The following is a 16,306-nucleotide window of genomic DNA, read 5'->3' as shown; positions in this document are numbered from 1 at the left end:
TTGGAGATCACACTGAAACATTGATACCAGCAGCTGAAAAAATTAAGTTAATGTTAACATTGCAATCACACTCAACTAACGATACCAGCAGATTTATGACCAGAATTCCTCTACTACACTAACCAATCAGATTGACCCAATAATGTGTTGTTTTTGAGTTGGACAGCAGATAATGCAGATTACTAAATATTTAAGATGTTTGGAATAGATGGTAGTAGTCATTAAAATGGATTAGTTAATACTGTGAGACAGACATCTCTTCCCATTGATTTTTTTGGCTGAGCTCGACCTTCAAATTACTAAATATCGTAACTCTGGCTTTCGCAAACACAGGTGGGATCCTCATCCACACCACAGGACTTGATATATCGGTTTTATCATTGTTGTAAGTATGATCTTTCATTTCAGGACAATTTCCCTCTCTTAATTGTACGTGTTACTTTATATGTAATGAGATGTTACCCTCAGCTTCTCAACCGTGTTTGTTTGATGGATTTTAAATAAGAAAGCAGATGAATTGTTATTTTATAGTGTGTGTCATGAATACGTATTAACAACCTATTACATGTATATCTTCTAAATATCTTTTAAATGTGCAAAGTCTTGAAAAAAGAGAAATATGAATTTGTTAAAACTTGAGTATCAGTCTATCATTCACTAGCTTAGTGTTGTCAATTTACAGCCCAATTGAGGGAGGGGGAAAAGGATCAAAAAATATACCGCAGAGCCCGAGACTATTAGACCACACTAGGGAGCACAATCCAGACTCTTTAATCAATTTATTTCCTTTAAATGAACAAAAATATATGGAAAAATCGAAATTAAATCGAGAAATCGAAAAAACAAATTAAAAAAATCATAATTGACAAATATTGAAAAAAACTTAATTGAACCAATATAACGGTTAGGTTACAGTCAACAGTTAGGTTATGGTTTCGGTTTTATCCTTAAAATTGAACCGAAAAACCGCACCTATAATATTAATTAATTAATATAATTTTTGTTTATACATTCTTGAATATACATAAAATTTATTTAGCATACCTTAGCGGCAATAGTAAAATAGGTGTTTTTTGAAAAATACGCAAGGTTAAAAACATTTTTGCAAAAATACTATCATTTTTTAAAAAAATGCAAAAAGAAAAATATTTGCAAAAATACTATTTTTTTAATTATTTTTTTGCAAAATTACGTTTTTTTTGCAATTTTATTCAACTAGATGCAACCATCGATGAATTTCTGCAACACCATGCAATCTCATGCAACCAAAAAAACGACCAATTACATGTCTGCTTAATTTTGGTTGATTCTAATTGATTCCGAATTTTGCAAAAAAATTAAAATATAGTAAAATTCCCAAAAAAATCTAAAAAAAATAATATTTTTGATAATTTCTCCAAATAAACCCCATGACAATTCTTCTATTTCTGTTCATGTTTATATACTTCGTAACATGGCTTATATACTGTCTTTATCTTCCACAGTGTTTCTGTCTTAGGTCTTATATTTATCAGCTTAAATCCCGTACGATGTACGGGTTCCCGTTAATATTTAAAATTTTTATTTATCTCGTCATATTCTAATCTTGAAATATTTTTGTAAACATATAATAATTATAAATTCATAATAAAAATAATAGTATAACTTTAGTAGAATAAGTAGACTATATCTAGTGGTTTAACAATTTAGTAGTTTAGCGAATATATAACATTATTTATTTATTTATTTTAATAATAGGATACGTTGGGGGTCGTAATTTAGTGGTATAAGTAGATTGTATGTAGTAGTTTAACAATTTAGCAGTTTTGCGGATATATAACACTATTTATTTAGTTTCTTTAATAACCAAAATTTTATCTATTTTTTAATAATATGATACGTTGGGGTCGTAGTTTAGTAGGATAAGTAGACTCTATCCTGTAGTTTACTAATTTAGTAGTTTAGCGGATATATAACACTATTTATTTATTTTCTTTAATAACTAAAATTAGGGATAACCGTTGAAACAAATTATACCATATTCCGATTATTATAGTATAGATAGTATAGTTTATTAAAAAGAAGAGTTGATTCCTCCGGGTTGTTTTAGCTTTGAGTAAGTAATTAGATATTCCTTTTCTTTATTAAAATTTAGATGTATTTCTTTGATGACACGCATATGTCCGTCTATCTGCTTGTCAAAGCTTTCTTGTACCGCAGAAATCATATATTCATGCTCACAAGTCACAAGAGACAGATGGCTTTCTATTTATATATAGCATTTCATATGTCTTTTGCTTCACAAGAAAATAAAGAAAAATGATATAGGTATGAATCACATTGCTCATAAATTGAAGATTACATGATTTTGAAAATGACTAAAAGGAAATTTGAATTTCGCCCGCTGACCCATGCCATAATCACTTAAGTATATGATGCCCGAGAAGTTGCTTCATAATCGGTCAGATTCTCTTTATTATGTACCCCCATTTCTAATAGTTCATTTTGTAAAGTATGAATTCTCCACCGGTGGAAGATCCAGTTTCGAATATAAGTGAGATCGGAATTTTTTTAAGAGCTCGAGCGGAACATTTTGCATGTTTTGCTCGAGTTTGGCTCGAACTCGGCTCGAAAAAAATTTAAAAATACGATTTTATAAATTGGATTATTGCGAATATTTTCGTCTGAAAATCTTCTCTTAATTGTTGCATTTGCAACTGTTATAATCACTGACAATTTTAACAACATATAAACCCAATGATATTCAATAATTTTGTGTTTTTCAACCAACGTTTGAGCGAGCAGCGATGAGAAATACCCTTCAAATTTTGACAAATATCCTTTTATATTTCACTAGTTGATAACCCGTGCGAAGCATGGGCCGAAATCAAAATATCAATATTAAAATGATTATAGAAATTAATTTTAAATTATAATTAAAAAATAATAAATAAAATTATATTATTATTGCAATTTTTCTTTTGAAATTACATGTAATTTTCATTAACTCAAATCTTATTAAAACAAAAACTTAACGTTATTATGTCTCTATTGTCCGAAAACACATAACTAATATTTTACATTGAAACTTTAGTCATGCAATGAGCAACACAATTGATGAATAATTTAACAAAACATTAAATCAACATTACTAAGTAATTGCATATTAGATTTCTTATTATTAGCTGGATTTGTGTTTTTATACAGTTTGTGATCGCATATTTTGTTTGTAATATTCTCCATGTATGCATAAATTTGCATTTGGTACTAAAATAGAATTTTATAGGTATGAATTTAGAAATTACAATCTATATACGATTCCTTTTATATAACAAAACAATATAAATATTTGGTATATAAGAATAAAAAAACAGGTAAAATATTACATATAGAATTAGAAGTCATATAAGAATAAAAAAAAATAATGTTATATTTAGAGATGTGGTAAGATTTAAAAAGTGGTGAAACCAAAAGTTCGTGAAACCAAAAAAGGGTGAAACCAAAGTACCCTTAAAAGATGGTTTCCCTTATTAGAAACAACTAGTTGATAACCCGTATTTCGCACGGGACGAGATCAAAATATCAATATTAAAATGATTATTGAAATTAATTTTAAATTAAAATAAATAATAAATAAAATTATACTACTATTGCATTTTTTTGAAATTATATGTAGTTTCATTAACTCAAATCTTATTAGAACAACAAACTTAACGTTATTATGTCTCTATTGTCCGAAAAGACATAACTAATATTTTACATTGAAATTTAAGTCATGCAATGAGCAACATGATTGACGAATAATTTAACAAAATATTAAATAAATATTACTAAGTAATTGCATATTAGATTTCTTATTGCTAGCTGAATTAGTGTTTTTATATAGTTTGTGATCGTATATTTTTTTTCTAATATTTTTCATGTATGCATAAATTTGCATTTGGTACTAAAATAGAATTTTATAGGTATGAATCTAGAAATATAATCTATATACGATTCTGTTTATATAAAAATAATATAAATATGTGGTCTATAAGAATAAATAAACGGGCAAAATATTATATATAGAATTAGAAGTCATATAAGAATCAAAAAAGAATAATAATGATATATTTAAAGCTATTCTAAGATTTAAAAAGGGGTGAAATCAAAAGTTGGTGAAACCGAAAAGGGGTGAAACCCAGGTACCCTTAAAGGATGGTTTCCCTTATTAGTAACAAAATATATAAATGATTCTATTTTATTATTTTAATAAAAAATAAAAAAGAATTAAAATATAAATATCGTAATTATAATATGATTCCAATAATCTATATTTCGTTAAAAAATAACATAGAACTCTACATAAAATAGAAATCGAGGGGTGAAGCCAAAATACGGCATAACCCTACTAAGATGAAACCAAGTACCCTATCAAGAAATAATTTAGAGTTCTACAGAAATAGAATTGTAATCAGAATAAGGTTTGGACAATTTTATTATTTTTTAGGGGTGAAACCAAAATACAATGTTTATAATATCCATATCAATAAATTAAAAAAAATTAAAATTAAATGTTCCGATTTAAACACATGACCTATTTACTTGATCGTGATTTATTTTTTCGGAACCTATTTAGTTAGGTCAATTTATGAAACTATTTATTTTAAAATATAATTAAAAGTAGGATTCAAACCTATAAAATTAATAAAGAAGTATGGCTTATAAAATTTAAAAAGAGGGTAAAAATAATACATATAGAATTATAAGTCATATAGAAATCAAATGCGATAAAAATAATACACTTATCTATATTATACTATAATAATCGGAATGGTGTATAATTTGGTATGCCCTTTTTTTGGTTGGTTTGGTTATCCTCATTTATAACCGTCGGATCTTTTCAATCAAGTAATTTGGACCGTTACATTCAAATACTAAAAAAATATACACTACTCAAACTTTCAGGTTCGAACCCCGCCAACAGCAAATATAAATATTATTATTTATACAATACTAAAATTCTCAAGTTGGAATCTCACCAACAACAAATATTTATATTATTAGTTATACACTACCCAAGATTCAGATTAAAATCTCGCCAATAACAAATACTTATATTATTATTTATAAATATATTAATAAGGTAATAATAAAAAAATTATTATAAAGTTAAATAATATAAAAATATTAATTAAGACCCGTGCATGACACGGGTTGTAAAGCTAGAGTTATAAATAGTGAAAACAAAAGTAATAGAAAAAAAATAAGTGAAATCAAATATCATTTAAAAAAGAGGTTTCCTTATTAATAAAGATTATAATATGACCACATGAGAGAGAAAGAGAGTTTAATCATAATTGATGAGCGCAAATGATCACAGTATATTAAAAGAACATAAGATTAATGAGACTATTTCTGTTAACTGCTCCTGATCATGGTGTTGTTGCTTCTCAAGTAAGTATATTGGTTGTTCTAATAACTTTTGTACATTAATGTTGTAAGTTGAAATCCAATATGGCTTTTCACAGTTGTCAAATCAAATAAGACTTGGAATTTTCGTAACCTTAACACTGAACCGGACCGTTGAATTACGAATTGGGCTCGGGCCGGGTTTGAACCGGAAAATAATAACTCATAACCGGCACGCGAATAATCACGGTTACGAGTTGACCGGGCCGTGCACGAGCTGTGCGGGCTGAATTGTGCAAAGCAGCATGAGGCTCCTAATTTCTAAATACTAAATACTAATATATATATGTAAAAACCGTAGTCAGTGTAGGGGATAGTGGTAGGTAGTATATTAATAATAGTTTTAGGCTTTAGCAGTATGTGGTAGAACTTCCGGGGCTTGGCGCGTGCACGAACCCGCGGGCTGTGCGTGCTGCGCGGCTCGTGCGGCTCGTGCGGGCCGGGCCGGTCCCGGTTCCATAATTCTGTATTCGTATTCGATCCGTTGATTTAGGCGAATTGTGCGGGTTTGATCCGTTGATCTGTATTATACATAGCATTTCATATGTCATTTGCTTCACAAGAAAATAAAGATGGAAGAAAATAATGATATAGGTATGAATCACATTGCTCACCAACACTTGCTAATCCTAAATGAAAATTACGTTGCTGTAGTGAACACATATATTCATGTAAATCATTTGTTAATAGTTTCTGTCTGTTCAAACTCCGTGGATTAGACGTTGTACAATATGTGACAGAGGACCCTGTATTTGAACATCTAGGTCATAGTAATCCATTAGCCTTAATCCAGCATCCCTCCTCATTCCAGTGTTATGCTTGCAAAGTAATTGATAATATATTAGTTTCGTCTTATAGATGCGCCAAATGTCAGTTTTGGAATTCCAACTTCCCAAAGTATCTACAGAATTAGCGAAAACAAACTAGGCCAATGTTTAAATGACATGTATTTTCTTTTGTGGATGTAAAATTCAAAAAACTATCAAGAAAATTAAATATTTTACATACATATGAAAAATCAACATGTCTAATCATCTGTACGGCTGGATTACTGGGAAAAAAATTAAAATGTATACCCCTAAATAATCCATAAATTTTAATTATAAAACCTAACTCAAACTTCCAACATTTTCGCTCCTTCGTTTTCTAAACGATTTTATTGTTTATAAATCTTTTCTTTTCCAAATTTTTTTCCTAATTTCCTTACCACCTGTCAGGAGTTCTGCTCCTAGTGTGTGCGTATGTGTAATTAATTAGCAAAAAATGAAAAGAAAAAGGCCAAAAGGGAGGTATTTATTCTTTTTTTTCTTCAGTAACACCAATTAGATTTAGAAATATCATTGCCTGACTTTCACTCAACGAATATGTTTGTATGTAGCTTTTCAGTCCTAGCTTGTGGAAAAATTTAAGAATCCAAGCTAACAATGATATATTCTTTCTTTTTTCATAGCACATTCCTGTACAACCAAAGATGGAAGAGAAAACTAATGTAGTAATGGAGCACCCTGGCCACGAACACTTGCTAGTCCTGAATGAAAATTACATTGCTTATAAAAAGGGTGTTCTTTGTCGTGGCTGCGGTGAAGAAATAGATTCATGTAAATCATCACCTATTTATTTTTGTGCTTATTTTTGTACTAAGTTTTTAGTCCACAAAACTTGTGCAGAGTTACCCCGAGAGATTGTAAACCCAACTGACCCGAATGAGGTTCTCTCTATTCACCCTTGTCTATGGGGGCAAGAATATTGTATAATATGTGGCTTTTTTGGGAGACGAACTTATTTCATCTATCGCAGTAGTTTGAATCCTAAAATTTGTGTTTGCGTCAAATGTGCTGGAATCCAAGTTCAGCAGTCCAAAGAGGACACTATATTTGTACATCCAGGTCATAGTCATCCGTTAGCCTTAATCGAGCAACTGTCCTCATTTAGATGTTGTGCTTGCAAAGTAATTGATAATATATTAGACTCGTCTTATAGATGCACCAAATGTCAGTTCTGGATCCACAAAAGTTGTGGTGATGCACCTCCCTCTTTCCAATTTCAATTTCATAAACACCCTCTTATCCTCTCATTTTCTCTTCCTAAAGTCTACCAGAAATTTTTTCAGTTCTGTAGAATCTGCCATGAAAGACTGTATTGGATAGAATGGCTTTACTGTTGTCGCAGCTGCAGATATTTCACTCATTTTCAGTGTGCTAGATCAAGATCAAGTCTGTTGAGGTATTACTCTACATAAGCATCGATATTTACATCTATCTATATTTATATAGATATACACGTCCATTTATCATCTTTTTGGTGTTCTATGTTTTTTGGTATTTTCAGCTCCGGTGAGAACGAAACGTTTCCTAATTTGGTGCACCTGCCCGCAGCCGATGAATTATCTTTATATAATCTATTGCTTGAGCAATTTATAAAGGATAAGATTATTCTATCTGACTCTTCTAACAACAGTAGCATCTCTGGTGCACCAAATTATATTAAACATTGGTCGCATGAAGAACATGATCTTAAACTCATAACAACTGATGAGTTGTATGATCGGAAAAATGATGATGAAATATTATTGCTTTGTGATGGTTGTGTCAAACCCATTCAAACTTGTGATAGTCAATTATATGCTTGTCTTCCTTGCAAATACTTTATGCATAAATTCTGCGCCGAGTTTCCTAGAGAGATTGAACACCACCTTTGGCCAGGTAAAACGCTATTTGCAAATAAGTATAGAGAGTCATTCGAGGTTTTCTACTGTGATGGTTGCAGAATTTATAGCAGTGGTATATTCTTTAGTATGATACTACCCAATGAGCACACAATCCGTCTTCATATTGGATGTGTGACCTTACCCAGAGTTATCAAACACGAAGCTCACAGTCACCAACTTCAACTTCATCAAGACACAAAGCATGCTTGTAATACCTGCGGAAGGAGTTCTGCTGAATGTAAGTACGAATGTAAAGATTGCAGGTTCAGTATTTGCGGAAAATGTATTAGCAAGGTAAAAACATACAAACACAGGTGGGATCCTCACCCCCTGCACTTGATATATGATGCTGGCATGGTCGAAAAACATGAGCATGAGTTTGACTGTGAGTTTTGCTCTCAAGAAATAAACACAAACAGATGGTTCTATCATTGCAGTAAGTGTGACCTTTCATTTCATACTGACTGTATTTTAGAGTTATCATCTTCCGATCTCTTCTCCAATGTAAAGTTTGGGGCTACCGATATAATTAAAGACAAAGTGCATCCCCACGGACTCACATTTGTTTTCAACAAAAAGGTTCGTCCCTGCTGGAACTGCAAGGAAGAAAGCCTTGGTAAACCGGTACTCCAATGTGCACCATGTAATAGTACCATATTCTGCCACACATGGGGCGTGTGGTGCTGGAAGTATTAGGAAGGCAAGAACATACAAACACAGGTGGGATCCTCATCCACACCACAGGACTTGATATATGATGAACTGTGAGTATTGCAACAGAGAAATAAACACAAACAATTGTACGTGTTACTTTATATGTAATGAGATGTTACCCTCAGCTTCTCAACCGTGTTTGTTTGATGGATTTTAAATAAGAAAGCAGATGAATTGTTATTTTCTAGTGTGTGTCATGAGCATGTATTAACAACCTATTATATGTAAATTTGTCAAGAAAGTAGATAAATTTGTCATTTACTTTCTCATAAGAACGGTTCACCTCCCTTGTCTTTGACAAGGTTCAAACCCTCTACATCTCGTAAATGGAGGGAGGGATATAACATTACACGGAGAGGTGTCGGATGCCATTTTTAAATTTGTGTCTTCCATAAACACAACAACAAGTTAACTATTCATAATCATTAACGGCAGCTATCAATATGAAAATAAAGATGGTTATTTTCTTAGTGAGCATTTGTAAAATCAGTTAAAATATAATAGTAAAGAGTTGAACAAGTATAGAAAATGCAGACCGGAGAATGAGTCTATGGTAAATATTAAATCATGATTAGTGGGTGCTAATGAATTATAATCATAAATGCATAGAAGTCTTCTCCTGCCCATGGCGTTTGACAAAAGAGCTCCAAAGAGTCAACCAACTGTATATTGCTTCATCACAAGTGTATTGTATTGCATTTGAACCTGAAAACAAGTGCATCACAATTCAATTGGTTGGCTACAATCTACTAGTGCATCATGTATCTCTTGATTACGCTGTGATGACCATTTGTTCAGCTCCTAGAAGTTAGTTTTCTTGTTATATTTCTGTAAAGTAACAGTATTAGAGCATCTCCAACGATATTGCTAAAACTGTTAGCTAAAATAATTTAAAATAGAGATTATTAAGGTTATTTACTCCGTGGAGTTGGCTATATTAAAAAAAAAATGTTATTATTTCAGGTTGTTATATATAGAATGTATTATTTGAATATTGTAACATATTATGTGTAATTTTACTATAGGTTGTTAGAAGTCGAATATTAGATGCAAAATTACTATAGTCATTACTATAATTTGGCATCATAAATTGTTTTTTATGCTATAATAGAACTTCAACTCCAATGCTAGTTGTATTCTCGGCTTCTATTTTCATTTGTAACTCATAACTTTTTAAAACAAAAAAGTATAACTTTCCTTTATAGACATCTCAATTTTTTGACCAAAAAATTTCACAAATCTGATGTGTCATATGAATATTTGGCAACCTTCCTAATAATAATATGAGACCCCACGTGCATTTATATGCGCCCACGAATCAAAATTAGTCATGTGTCAGCCACATCATTTGATAAATTATTTTGGAAATATATTTGGGTTACCAGGCACAACTCTAAAATTTTTGCCCAACTTTAAGGGAAATCTTTTTTTTGCAAAAATTAAGAGGGTCATTTTTAATTTTTATATAATTTAAATATACATATTTAACTAAATTAAAATTTTAAGGGGGTCCGATGATCCCATGTAAGAGCATCTCCAACCATGTAGAACCTTTAGCTAAAAATCATTAATACATACTATAAATAAAAAATATATAAATTATGTAAAAAAAAATCATCTTCAATGGTACATTCCTCTTGTCTATAAATATAGTCAACCTCTACAAACCACTACAAAAAATCTAATCATTTATTATCATATTGAAGATATATATTCTATTTATAACATAAAATTTTAATAACATACTATTTTTAAAATATAGCTAACCAATATAGCTAATATCATAGAAGTACAATATATTACAGATTCAACAAATTTTACATATTGTCTTACAGGTCTGGTTTAACCAACCAATTATAACCAACACTATTGAAGATGCTCTAAGTACGTTTCCAGAAATAGAATTCCACCTCATGCATCATGAAATGCAATTGTACAAACTACTGCTTTCAACCCTGCGATGAAGCGATGAAATCTAATCGTATTTTTGTAAAAAAAAATTGAAAACATAAATATTTGACAAATTTCCGTTTATATTTCATGACCACGTGAGAGAGAAAGAGAGTTCAATCAAAATTGATGAGCGCAAATGATCACAGTATTAAAAGAACAGAAGATTGAGACTATTTCTGTCAACTGCTCAAGATCATCGTGTTGTTGCTTCTCAGGTAAGTACATTGGTTGTTCTAATAACTTATTTTTATTACTATTAGTAGTAGATAACCCGTGCCACACACCGGCCGAGATCAAAATATCAATATTAAATAATGATCATAAAATTTATTTTAACTTTTTACTAAAATTTATAATAATAAAAATATACGATTATTACAATTTTTCTTTTTAAATTATATGTAGTTTTCATCAACTCAAATTTTATTAGAACAAATTCAGTGTTATAATGTGTTATTATGTATCTGTTGTTCAAAAAAAAAGACACAACTAATATTTTACATCAGACTAATATTTTACATCAGAACTTTAGTCACAACACGATTGATGGATAATTTAATAAAAAATTAAATTAATATTACTAAGTAATTGCATATTAAATTTCTTATTATCAGCTGAATTTGTGTTTTTATATAAGTTTTTATTACATAATTTTTTTTAATAAAATATTCATTATGTATATATAAATTTGCATTTGGTGCTAAAATAGAATTATGTAAGTATGAATCTAGAAATTACAATGTATATACGATTCCGTTTCTATATAAACAATATAGATATGTTGTATATAAGAATCAAAAAATAGATAAAATATTACATATAAAATTATAAGTCATATATGAATAAAAATAAAAATGGTGTATTTATAGCTATAGTAAGATTTAAAAAGGAGTGAAACCGAAAGTTCGTAAAACCGAAAAGGGGTGAAACAAAGTATCCCTCAAACGATGGTTTCCTTATTAATTAATAATAATAATGTTTAAAGGGTTCCATTTTATTATTTAAATAAAAAATAAAAAAGAATTGTACGAAAAATAGAAAATTTGTAATTATAATATAATTTCAATCTATATTTTGTTAAAAAACAACATAAAACTCTTCATGAAAGAGAAATATAGGGTGAAACCAAAATATGGTGTAATGTACTAAGATGAACCGAAGTACCCTGTCAAGAAATAATTTAGAGTTCTACGAAAATAGAATTGTAATCATATTGTGGTTTGAACAATTTTATTATGTAACTCAACAGTTTTATTCCCAAAAAATACTTAAAATGTAGTAAATTTAGCTATGCGGACATGACTCCTTTTATACCTGAATATGGTTGTAACTAATTAATACTTAATCAGGTTTCCTGATTTACACAGTAGATATAATTAATAATTATAAATATATTTACTTTTGATGCTCCTGACAGTCATATACTAATATCATGATATCTAATACTTCGAGTAAATATGAAATCCTCACAAGTAATATGATTATAATCCTACCAAGCGCTGGCAGAGGTATTAAAATTTTCATTTCCTGCAATATGATGATATCTAGTACTTTGAGTAATTAGAGTTCTTATCAGCTGGCTTTATGCAATATTAATTTAGAAGCTGGAGGATTAGCTTCTATAAGTGGAAGCTAAAGTTTGGTACATGTAGAATATATAAAATGCTCCAGGAACCCTAAGGAGTACCAATTTTTATGAAAACGAGCATTACCTGCAGAGCAATGTAAATGTGTGGCATCTACATTTTCCTGTCTTCTTCAATAAATGTAATCAAGCCTAATTGATTGGGATTATTTCCTTTATAAAGCCTAAATCGAATTCTCTAGCTTTGTTGATGAATAAGCTAGAGAGGAAACAAAATAGAATTAAAAAAAACAGATGGCATACTGGACCAAAAGAAATCAACATTACTGTAAAGAAACGGTCAATGTCTGGAAACTGCATTCTTAGGCCATGTCACGATTAATCATGTCAGACTAGGTTAAAAATACATCCTAACTGATGTTGTATGTCTAGATACAAATTGGAAAACCAAAAATGGCTCAAGGACATTAATAGAGAAACCCTCGAAAGCAGGCCATCAAAAGAAAATAAGGTTTGCCTATTGAAGGCTGGTATTTTAGTAACAAAACTATAGAATAAAGCTTAAAGCAGGTTTAATTTGTACCGCTAGGTTAGACTCTTACAGCAGTATTCAGAACTGTTTACCATTTCAACAAAAGCTACAGATTTGAAATGTTTGTACCTGGCCCTGCAGGACAACCCATGATGGTGTATACCACCTACAAGTGCACGATTACAGAAATAATCAAATAATAATAAAGAATCCAATTGCACTTTAAGAAGCTAATCTCACTAGTTAACAACTAAGAAGTAATGAATATCCGATTGGTAGGCATAATGCTGCATATGCCAGAAGGCTTGGTGCCAAATTTTTCGATGTGACAGAAACATTTTTACACTGTTATTTTACCCTTTTTCTGTTTACTAATTAGGGAACTTTCCTTCATCATTAGCAGTTCACATTTAAATCACGAAACAGTAAACAAATAGATGCTCAAGTCACCTCCATATATATATACCCATGGGGTGTAGGCATTCCGAAATTGCGCATAATGTTCTCCTTTGTGTTTCTACCCTTCTGTTGACCAATGAACATGTAGCTTCTTCCATTTATTGATCCAAGACCCGTGATAATTGCAGGATCATCATACCCTCCTCGATCACCATTTAGCTCTACAAACTGGAGAGATATGAAATAAAATACTAAGGGATCTTTTAGAATATCATTGTTAGTCTAACTAAAGATAAATAGAAGCATGAGAATTAAAAAAAAACCTTTACTAATACCTTCTCGGTAATATTAAATATGTGGTGAAGACACGTTGGCCTATTAGGATGACGTGCAATATTTACACGCTGTATTGGAGTCAAATGTGTGTAGAGATCTTTGAGAGCCTGCAATTTATGTTTCAAAGTGAGAAGAGTTGATAGAGACATGTATGTCGAAACAAAGTATTGCATTCGAAGTTCAACACCAAATTCCCACTCAGTAATATCGACATCTAAAAGGGCAAATCTTGCAAAACTTATAAGCAACATTTTATTTGAGCTATTTACAGAGGAAGGGTCAAATTAATAAACTCAAATGCATCAGGACAGAGTTTCACTAGCTTGATACCATTCGTCTGTCTAACTACTACTTAACGTCAACAAAGTACCAAAGGTACAATCAGTTGACACACAATCTCCAATTTGCCATTTCTGTCATGAATCTTCTGGTTTCTGCTACTTTATGTACCCATGTCTCACATCCATTCAAAAACAAAAATAATCTACCATTTTCTTTGTTGCTATTATCTTTTCTGCTACGAGTGGACAACATATAGTTTAATTAAATAAGCAATACAAGATGTATTGCAAAAAAAAAGGTTATATAAACCCAATTTCAATTTTTACAATCGTGCACATGCTATAGTAAGATTCAAGTTTGGAGCTCTTAACCTTCACATTCAAGTACTTCATAATCCTTTCAGCTTTGTTGAAGACTCTAAGATCAACCTAAAATCAGATATAAGAAACTTTCTCTCTAGCATATTTTATACATAGCCTACTTGAGAGAGAGAGAGGCATAACCAATTTAGGAACAACACATGTTTTAACAAATACCAAAGCACGCATATAGAAATCAAGACCTAAATCGAGACATTTACATACAATTTAAAGCAAATATACATACAATCGAGATAAGAGAGAATTGAAGGATACCTAAATTGACCCCGTTAATTGAGAAATAAACATACATGAAGATATAAGCCCTCAATCGAATTTGAAAATAGAAGCTAACAAATGGAACACTGAACCCCCTTAACTGAACCGGCAGTCGAAACCCTAATTTGTGGTCGCACTACTTTTCTTTTCTGAGGAGATATGTTAGGCTTTGTAATTGACAGAATTTGGGCTTTGGAATGGGAAGCTATGTTTATAATTTTTATTTACTTAGCATCTCCGATTAGCGATAATTGGTTGGCTAAATTGGGCATGTAGGATAATACTGTTTCTGTCCCATTTATTTTTATACGTTACTTTTCGGCACGCTTTTCAATATTCATTTAAAACATAACTCCACAATATTTTTTTTAAAAAAAAATTCCTGAATAAAAGTTTCATGTTTAAACTTTTATTCAAAAAAAATAAAATTGAGAAAAACATTATCAAACTATACTTTATAGAAGCCTCAAAATACGTGCAAACAGTGAACATATAATATTCAACGGGACGGAGGGAGTATGTAAAATTTGTTGAACCTGTAAGATATTGTGTTTCGATGGTATTGGCTATATTGGTTAACTATATTTTAAAAATAATATGTTATTAAAATTTTATGTTGTTATAAATAGAATACATTACTTTAATATGGTAATAAGTGATTAATTTTTTTTACAGCTTTCTTACAGGTCTGTAGTGGTTCAACAAATATAACCAACATCAAGAGGTTGGTTATATTTATAGACAAGGGGAATGCACCATTGGAGATGAATTTTTTTTTACATAATCTCTATTTTTTTTATTTATAGTATGTATTAATGATTTTTAACTAAGGGTTCTATGTGGTTGGAGATGCTCTTATATTGAAATTTTGAATTTTTTAAAGTCAAATATGTGTCTAAATCATTAATATTTGCAGCCAGTCTTTTTATTAAAAAATTTATTAATATTTTAAGAAATTATCCTATATGTAATCCAATTAATTTTGTGGGATAGTTTCATGACAATATTAAGTATTTACTCGTTCAAATAATATTTCATTATAAAAAATAATTTTATCACGTAATTTTTTCTTTATAAAAAATAATTATACATCTACGTATCTTAGTGATATGACAAAATTTTCAGAAACAAATAAATTTATTTGGTTTGCTATTTTAACAGCTTCATAACAAAATAATTTTATTTGATTTGTCATTCTAACAGTCAAACATTAGTTTGACTAGTGCATCTAAGTAGTGTTTAATCCTAAATTAGTATTTCAAATATTTTAAAAATATTTTTCAACGATCCAGCCGTATGGATGTTAACAGATATATATATTAGTGATACTACCAAAATTTCATATCAAAATAATTTATTTGGTTTGTCATTTTAACAGTCAAATATTAGTTTGACTAATACAACTAACTAATGTTTAATCCTGAATTGGTGTTTCGATTATTTTAAAATTATTTTTCAACGATCCAACTGTATGTATGTCAATAGATATATATATTACTGATAACCAATTTTCATATCAAAATAATTTTATTTGGTTTGCCGTTCTAAAAGTCAAACATCAGTTTGACCAGTACAGCTAACTAGTGTTTAATCCTGAATTAGTGTTTCGATTATTTTAAAACTATTTTTCAACGATCCAACCGTATGGATGTCAACAGATATATATATATATATATATATATATATATATATATTAGTGATACTACCAAAATTTCATATCAAAATAATTT

General features: G+C 30.1%; 1 protein-coding gene and 1 long non-coding RNA gene across 9 annotated transcripts; one reads left to right on the top strand and one right to left on the bottom strand.

The window, feature by feature from the left end:
* Window positions 1-6,878: 6,878 nt before the first annotated feature.
* On the top strand, window positions 6,879-9,108 carry LOC141701203 (uncharacterized). The gene is made up of 2 exons (XM_074504873.1): window positions 6,879-7,653; window positions 7,759-9,108. Exons 1-2 carry the CDS (start codon window positions 6,902-6,904, stop codon window positions 8,831-8,833), a joined length of 1,827 nt encoding a protein of 608 aa, XP_074360974.1. The 5' UTR covers window positions 6,879-6,901; the 3' UTR covers window positions 8,834-9,108.
* LOC141701204 (uncharacterized) lies at window positions 8,213-14,788 on the bottom strand. 8 transcript variants are annotated; one of them, XR_012566703.1, is made up of 6 exons: window positions 14,574-14,788; window positions 13,656-13,763; window positions 13,372-13,548; window positions 12,992-13,087; window positions 8,465-9,556; window positions 8,213-8,352 (listed from the first exon to the last, which is right to left on the bottom strand). It is a non-coding gene; the product is annotated as an uncharacterized LOC141701204 (long non-coding RNA). The 8 variants fall into 8 exon arrangements; XR_012566702.1 differs by having other exon boundaries at window positions 13,051-13,087; window positions 14,574-14,787; XR_012566704.1 differs by having other exon boundaries at window positions 8,216-8,352; window positions 8,444-9,556; window positions 13,051-13,087; window positions 14,574-14,787.
* Window positions 14,789-16,306: the final 1,518 nt, after the last annotated feature.

Source organism: Apium graveolens, unplaced genomic scaffold (assembly GCF_009905375.1).
Source record: "Apium graveolens cultivar Ventura unplaced genomic scaffold, ASM990537v1 ctg3577, whole genome shotgun sequence".
Taxonomy (NCBI): Eukaryota; Viridiplantae; Streptophyta; class Magnoliopsida; order Apiales; family Apiaceae; genus Apium; species Apium graveolens.
Note: the sequence above shows the minus strand (reverse complement) of the source record. Positions and strands in the feature narration are given on the sequence as shown.